The 8,298-nt window shown below is 42.3% G+C and overlaps 2 protein-coding genes across 2 annotated transcripts; both read left to right on the forward strand.

Annotated features, from left to right (window-relative positions):
• Window positions 1-844: 844 nt before the first annotated feature.
• Window positions 845-4,541, forward strand: LOC146755157 (obscurin-like protein 1). The gene is made up of 2 exons (XM_085526450.1): window positions 845-1,169; window positions 4,280-4,541. The coding sequence occupies exons 1-2, from the start codon at window positions 851-853 to the stop codon at window positions 4,453-4,455; spliced, it is 495 nt and encodes a 164-aa protein (XP_085382576.1). The 5' UTR covers window positions 845-850; the 3' UTR covers window positions 4,456-4,541.
• Window positions 4,542-5,116: 575 nt separating this feature from the next.
• Window positions 5,117-7,993, forward strand: LOC146755158 (obscurin-like). The gene is made up of 3 exons (XM_085526452.1): window positions 5,117-5,976; window positions 6,812-7,080; window positions 7,724-7,993. Exons 1-2 carry the CDS (start codon window positions 5,666-5,668, stop codon window positions 6,843-6,845), a joined length of 345 nt encoding a protein of 114 aa, XP_085382578.1. The 5' UTR covers window positions 5,117-5,665; the 3' UTR covers window positions 6,846-7,080; window positions 7,724-7,993.
• The last annotated feature ends 305 nt before the right edge of the window (window positions 7,994-8,298 follow it).

Here is an 8,298-nt window from a genome sequence, read left to right on the forward strand (position 1 = left end):
TTTCCCCTATACTTGATTGCCTGGGTTTGTAGCAAGTATTTGGATTTAGTATGGCACAAAGACCTGTTTCAGTCTGTCTGTAGAATAATAATTACTGATATATGTACAGTGGAAGCAATATTCAAGATATTATTCAAATCTCTCCAGTGCCTGAGATCCCAAACTGTAATTCTTGTTCACCGAAACATTTGACTAAGATAAGTATATGCAGTGAGGCTGGAGTGCATGTTCTACGTGCAGCCTTTCGTGGCAGGAGAAGCAGGAACTTCTCCTAGTAGTACACTGACTTTTTACTATGCCTTTATATTGGAGGCTGCATCTGGATAGGTGAGTCTGCTACTCACAGTAAGAGACCTGGTAGAGCTGACTATTGCCAGAGCTCAAAGTAAGATAGATATCTGCAAATCACACACAAAGAAGAAAGGACTGCGTTGGTGAGCATATTTCCTTTGTGCCTTTGACAGTCACAGTTGTGGCAATGGTAGAGGCCATGAGGAGTCTGTTCAGGAAGCCAGGAGTACTGTTCTGGGTCATGAAAAGGCAGCCAGTGGTTTGACTATCACATGTTTATGTGTTTTGATGTTTCACAGTGGGTCTTAAGCAAAAGGAACTCAGGTTTTGGTTGCCTGCAGGTCAGATGTTCTTTTGGGTTAAATATGTTTGCATAGTGACTTGCAACCATGGGACTGGTGTTCAAGGACCCTCTTGGTTCCTTCAGTTCCTAGGTTCTTTCTTGCCTAGATTTGACACTTTGTTTCAACAGAAGAGCTGATATTCTCTATGAAGGCTATTAGTTTGGGCACAAGTGGTAACCTAAACCTGTTCCAACCTGTACATACAAACCTGCAAGATGGTCTCATTTCAGTCCTTCTGTTTTTCTTTTCTTCCCTCAGAGCCAAAACCTGTGTTTATAAACCAGGAGCAGGTGCAGAAAGAGGTGAGTGCTGCCCTGGCAGCAAGTGCCTCCCTCAGCTGTGAAGTAGCACAGGATCCAACTGGAGTAAAATGGTTCAAGGATGGAAGACTGCTTGCCTCCTCCAGAAAGTTCAGAATGGAATCTGTGGGCAAAACACGGCGTCTGGTTGTGGAGCAGCTGGAGAAGAAAGATGCTGGAGAATACATCTGCCATGCTGCTGGCCAGAAGATGACCTTCGAGCTGGAAACAACTGGTGAGCATTCAGAAATTCTCAGCCAGGATTTTGTAGCCTTGTTGTGAACTGGGTTTTAGGGTGAAATCTGAGTTTTCTTTGCACCTGACAGTGTGAGAATTTGCTCTGGCCCTTTGTGTACCTCCCTGGTGCTCAGTTGTTCCTTCCCTTACTTGGGGATAACGTCATTTATTCAAGGTGATGTCCAAACGGGCTTGTTAACAGTCCTCTGCAGTGCATTAAGCTCTCATATGTCAGCCAGAATATATGCGTGTTCTATAGCCATTCCTACATGTTGAAAACACTGCACTGTGCTTAAGCTTCAGCATATGTTCCAGTAAGTACAGTTCCATTAATTCTAGGGAATTGGGTGAATTAAGCATTGATCTGAAGGCTGCCTTTGCCCAGTGCAGAGATGGAAGGACTAATGTAGATTTGACTTGATATTTTCCCTTCTAGGATGGGAAGGAGCTCTGTCAAAGTAAAAAAGTGTGCATTACTTCCCAGGGAAATAAGAGAAGTCTCATTATTCACAGGCGGTGAACTCTCATTTTCTCTCTCAGTCTGCAACCAGGCTGGGTTGCTGTTTCAGTACTGGCTGTTTTATGCAGGAACTCTGCTCCTGAGGTTAATCCAAGTTGTATCCAGGCCCTTCAGAAGGAAAGGGAAATAGCAGCACAGAAATATGGTCTGATTCTGACATAAATAAGTGCAGACCTAGAGAGTTAAAAGGGATTGTGTGATGTTCAAGGGACTTTGAAGCAAAGATGTCCCCTAGGTAAGATTTGTGGCTGACATTCCCCATACATTGTGGGCACACAAGCTAAGGAGAGACTAGTGATGAGCATGCAGAGAAGCCAATGGTTCAGACAGGTTTGTAGTGACACGACATTGTAGAGTTCTGTCTAGTTCTCCTTGGCATAGTTTGGAAAATAAAGATGAGGAGATTGGTGGTAACCAATATGGCTTCCTCAAGGTCAAGCCATGCCTGACAAACTTGGTGGCCTTTCATGATGGAGTAACAGCATCAGTGGATAATGGGAGAGCAACTGACATCATCTACTTGGACTTGTGCAGAGCATTTGATCCCGTCCTGCATGACATCCTGGTCACCAAACTGGAGAAAAATGGTTTTGATGGATGGACCAGTTGCAGGATAGGGAACTGTCTGGATGGTCACACTCAGAGAGCAGCAGTCAATAGCTCAGTGTCCAGGTGGAGGGTGGTGTTGGGACCAGTGTTATTTAATATTTTTGTAGGCAACATGGAGAGTGGAATCAAATGCAGCCTCAGCAAGTTTGCAGATGACACCAAGCTGAGCGGTGCTGTTGATGTGCTAGAGGGAAGGGATGCTACTCAGAGGGACCTGGACAGGCTGGAGAGGTGGGCCCTTGGCAGCCTCATGAACTTGAGTGTGGCCAAGTACAAGGCCCTGCACCTGGGTCAGGGCAATCCCAAGCACAGGCACAGGCTTAGAGGAGAATGATTTGAGAGAAGCCTTGACCCTGAGGAGAAGAGTTGGTGTGGAGGGAGGTGTCCCTGCCTATAGCAGGGGGACTGGAACAAAATGACCTTAAAGATTCAGTCAGTTCTATTGTTTTTCTATAATTAATTTTGCTTGAAAGGTTTTAGAATAAATGAGATTCTGGTTTCCATGAAAACTGTTTGCAGGGAGCTCCATTGTAGCTAGTAAGTCTATCTTTAAGTTCAAGGGCAATAATGCATTGACTGTGTTGAAGAGAGAAATGACTCAGGAATGGATGATGGTTTAGAATAAAACATAATCCTACTTATTTTCCAAGCAAATATGTGTAAGGAAAAGATGCTGCACTCAGTTCTGGAAATACCCTGACAAATATATCTCTAGTATTTCACAGCTGGAGATATCAAGATTGTTAAACCACTGGAAGATGTGGAAGTGAATGAATATGGGAGTGCATCTTTTGTCTGTGAGATTTCACACGATGAGGTTCAGACCCAGTGGTACAAAGATGACAACAAGCTGAAGGCTGATGACAACATCAGAATGCGGCAAGATGGTAGGGTGTAAGAGGGAGATCTTTCTCCTGAGTGGGGGGTGGGTTGGAGATGAAGCAGAAAGGACATCTGAAATGAAGTGAAGAAGGTTCAGAAGGGAGTTCCCCTTTTTTTTTGGGACTGAGGTTAGGGTGGAACAAGTGGCATGGACCAGCTAACATCATTTGCAAGAATGTCAAAAAAGTTGAACGCCACCAGGACCTTTGACAGAAATAAAAACTCCTACCTACCTACCTTTCTGCCCACAAAATATCCAGCTAGTCTTTTGGGTTTTACTTTTGCTAAGTAGAACAGATTATTTTCTTACGAGTTTGATTTTCTACTTTTAAACTTCAGATTTGTGTTTGAACGTTGAGGGATAAAAAACATAGCTTGACTTTTTCTTCATTTTCTCTGTCTGTTTGAAAAGAACACAGGGTTTTGGTTTTGTTTTGTTTTTTTAATATATGCAATATTAGGGTATATATATGATGTTAAGTGTGATAAAGAAAAGGGAGACATTTGAGTTAGCACACTACTCAAGAGTTCAGTCCCCAGCTTTGCCACTGTTACCATTATAAGGGCAAGAACATCCTGGAAAATGAATTTCTCCTAAGTAGAGTCATTACATTTGAGCTACAGAGACCTTTACTAGGTGAAAACTTGTTGTTCAGAGCTAAGTTGCTGTATTTAACCAAAGTAATTATCAATGTCTGTGTTTCATTGAACCTCTTTTCCATTTCGTAATGCGAGGAGTTTGATATTGGGATGGGAAGGTCATGGTTTGATTTGGATGTTGGACTGGGAATCAGAAGATCTGGACTCTCTTCAGGTTGTCAGTCTTATTGTCTGACTTCTTAACAACATTCCTTTCTTTAGAATATTATTTAATGATGTTTTAAGGCATTTTGAGCTGATAGGTGTAGTGTTCATGTGACTTCTTAACAACATTCCTTTCTTCATATTATTTTTTAATGATGTTTTAAAGGCATTTTGAGCTGATAGGTGTAGTGTTCATGTGCAGTTATGCTGATGTGAGTAAGTAGGGTGATAATGTAAGGGTTTTTTACATTCCTTCTACATCTCTGCTTTCTCTTGTTCCATCCTTCTTAAAGAGCAATCCATTAGTCTAATAAAGGAGCTGTGTGATGAGGATGTGACTGAGCCTGAAAAAGCCAAGTTTGAATGCGAGATATCCATTCCTTCTGTGAAACCTCCCAAGTGGTATCTACGTGGGGAAGTCTTACAGGCTGGCAGAAACTTGATTATGCAGCAAGAAGGCACCATCTGACCATACCGAAAACCACCACTGATATGACAAGCACCATTCAGTTCTCAATTGGCAAATCAAAATCCACAGCCAATCTGCTTGTCAGAGGTAACATATCCTGGCTTGGTTTATATCATGAAGATGAAGAATTAATTAACGTACAGCCTTCCTTCACTGGGGTCTTTGAAATATTGTGTGTGTGTCTGGAGGGTCTGCTCCATTTCCAGTTCAAAGTCGTTGGACACTAAATGAGACAGCTGCATCTCAGTAAAAGATCTGTTTGAATAGCTGTGATGTGCTTACTATTCAGATCTGCAGAGCTGAGGTTTTGTCCTTGGCTATACCAAAGAAGTCAAATCAGGTGAAATTAATTGTATTTCTGAACTAGACAAGGTTAAGTTTGGTAGCACCTAAATTTGATGCAGTTTGTCATTGATTTCACCTGAAAGAAACTTCCAGGTTTTTTATCTGCTGTTGTCCCCAGCGTAAGAGTCTCCATTCACACCCTAAAGTACTTGTTATATTTTCAACTCACTCTTATTTGAATAAAAGCCTCAACTGGGAGCAATTTAATAAGCACAGAACAAGAGCTGGACCTTGCATTTGGTAGATAATATACAGTATTACTTTATAGAAATGTAGTCAATGGCATTCCCTATAGACAATCGTTTGTTTTATCTTTGGAGTGGTTCAAAAAACCATTGTGAACTTGACATTATTAGGAATGGAATACACGCAAGAGACTTTCCTCTTCTTCCAATTGTCCTCATCCTTTCTTCTCTTCCACCCCTGCTTTGCAGATTACCATATACAAATCACCAGGAAGTTGGAGGACAAGACAGCTTTGGAATGTCATTCTGTCATCCTGTCCTGTGACTTCAGGCCTTCTCCAAAGGTTGTGAAATGGTTCAAGGGCCACACACTCATCAAGCCCTCTGAGAAGTACAAGATCAAGAGGAATAAGCATTCAGCAGAGCTCAAGATTCTGAAGCTGAAGCCCGATGATGCTGGTGTGTACAAGTGCAAGGCAGGAATTGCAGAGACTGAGGCCACGCTGACAGCTGAAGATATGAGCAGGGAGGGTGGCCTCTTCCATGTCCTATTTCACCTCAGACTTCTCGTCTTGAGGTTGATTTCTGCCGTTCTCTCCTGCTAACTTTATAAATGTATAGTCTTCACTGAGAAGATTACACAAAGATCATCTAGTCCAACCATTCTACCACATCCCAGTATGATTTATAGTAACAGTGGTAACAGTTCACCTTGTTTCCCCACAGCCTGCAATGTAGAAGTAACGAAGCACCTGCAGGATGTGGAAATTGAAGAAGAAAGCTCTGCTGTCTTCTCCTGCGAGCTGTCTTATGATGACGAGGACGTGGAATGGTTCCTGAATGGCAACCTCCTTTACACCAACAATTACAATGACATCAAGAACACTGGCAATTGCTGCACAATGACAATGAAGCAGGTTAAGCCTGAGGATGCTGGCACAGTGACAGTGAAGTCAGACAGGGTGTCAGAAAGCGCACCTGAAGGTGATAGGTGGGTCTGATCACACCCCTCCTGGATGTAAGAGATGCTAAGGAGCTCCAGTTCATTCTATTGTGCAGCAGTCCTGCTTCTAAAGCTCACCTCTCTGGGGCTCAGATAGCCACCAAAGTCATGATGGGCTTTCTTCCAGTGATTTATGGAATTAAGGATTTATGACTGCAGGGAGAGATCATTCAGTGTGTGTTTTGCCTCTGGGATGACTAATGACCAGGCTGTGAGCAACCTGATCTAGCTGTGAATGTCCCTTTTTATTGCAGGGGAGCTGGGCTAGATGGCCTTTAAGGGTCTCTTCCAATTCTAAGGATACTGTGATTCTAATCTGCTCTCCCCTGCAATTAAGCTCTTTTACTCTATGCGCTCAGAGTTTGAAGGATTTCCTCTTTCTCCTTACTTTTGCATTTGGTGGAAGTTTTTTCCCCAGTATAAAAATCTGATGTGTGAAATAGAAGACAGATAAGAGTAGTCAATAATACAGGAAAATCAAAAGTGTTCCTCTTAATCCTGTGGCCTGCTGTATGAGCTCTGCTCCATGTGAGGGCAATGCCAGCTCTCCAGCTTTAGAAGAGCTGCATCCCAATTACTTCATATGATATCAGTCCCACCCAAAGCAATGCAGGCTGTCCCTCCTGTTCCCTGTATTCTCCTACTGATTAGTTCAGAATTCCATAAAGCGTATTCAGTCAACAGACATGAAACCGCTTTAGGTTCTATCTTGGTGTCGTCAGTAGTGGTGAAGATTTATTTATCCCTCTTTAAAAATCTGAAAGCAACTGGAAATGTCTGATCTTCTGTATCATGTTGTTCTGTTTTGCCTGTTTAATTGCAGAGAACCCTGCTGTCTTCATGAAGTCCTTGGATGATGTTTTTGGTGAGGAGCGGGGTGTGATTAAATTGGAATGCGAAGTCTCTATAAAGAGAAGGTCAAACCAGTGTGGAAAAAGGACGGTGTTGTGCTCCCTTCTGGCAACAAGTATGAACTGGTACAGTCTGGGAAGACCCTATGTCCCCTTATCCATGACCTCGAGATGTCAGATGCAGGTTTCTATACCTGTGATATTGGCACTGATGTTGCCAAGTCAAAGGTCGGCATTCAGGGTAAGTACTGTGGAAAGTAAAGGAGTGCTGAAAGCACATTCAGTGTGGTCACTATGTCTTACACCTATTCCCCCTTGAGCCTTAATAGTTTCTACAATAGAAGTGTATTACTGCAATTTAGTGCAGTGATGTCTGGAAAATTCCCATTGCTTTTGATGTAAATGTATCTCATTTTGCCATGGAAATCACCAAACACATCAAGAATGTCCTGGAAATATTTCCTTTCTAAACATCCCTAAAATGGAGAAATGGTTTGAACACCAGTAGGGGTAGGATGGTAACAAATGAGCTAATAGAAACAGTTAATTTCTTGTCATAGGCAAAACCCTTTTTCTCACGCAGCATCTTAGAGTTGTCCTCTCTGTTAGGTTTTTCCCTCTGTAGCTCATTGAATCTTCATTCTGCTCCATGGACTGAGCTGCTCGCCTTGTAGTTCTTCCAGAGCAAAGACAAGAGATTCACGTCTCTTTTTTTTATAGCTTTCTGGTAATTCTGAGTGGAGAATGTCTTAGAGAATACATCAGTAAGGAACACAGCCATGTTCTGCAAATCCTGAGTTAAAACACCAGTACTGCTACTCACATATGTCACAAATGCCTTTTCTCCATATAAACCTCATACTAACCTATCTCTTATCTTCCAGAGCTGAATATTGGCATTACCAAACGGCTGAAAAACACTGAAATCCAGGAGGGAGAAGATTGTACTTTTGAATGCATTCTCTCCCATGAAAGCATTGATGAGTTCAACTGGACACTGACTGGAAGCAGAGTGGAAAGTGGTGGGCGATTTAAAGCTTCTAACGTGAGTCGGAAATATACTCTCATTATCAAAAGTGTGACTCCTACTGACACTGAGGAAGTCGTTTTTACTGCCCGTGGTCTAACCTCCAAAGCCTCTCTGTCTGTGAAAGGTAATGAGATGGGAGAGATTCTGGGGTCTGATTCCTTCAACTGTCTTCTGATAAGATTGTCGTGAGAGCTAACTCATAATATGGTTAAAGTGAATAGCAACCTTCTACTTGAACCTTGAAGCACTGAGAATTTCTCTTAAAAATAAGTAAAAGGAGGAAACATTTTACACAAATGTGAGAACTACCCAAAGCACTGGGGTAGTGTTGGCAATGGTCATCTCACTACAGCTTGTTCCATTAACAGTAAATCAGGAATGATCTGTTGAGGGAACTGAGGGAGCAAAAATCCTCTAAGTATAAGCTGA

Source organism: Coturnix japonica, chromosome 36 (assembly GCF_054131305.1).
Source record: "Coturnix japonica strain WE chromosome 36, WE-NBRP24, whole genome shotgun sequence".
Taxonomy (NCBI): domain Eukaryota; kingdom Metazoa; phylum Chordata; class Aves; order Galliformes; family Phasianidae; genus Coturnix; species Coturnix japonica.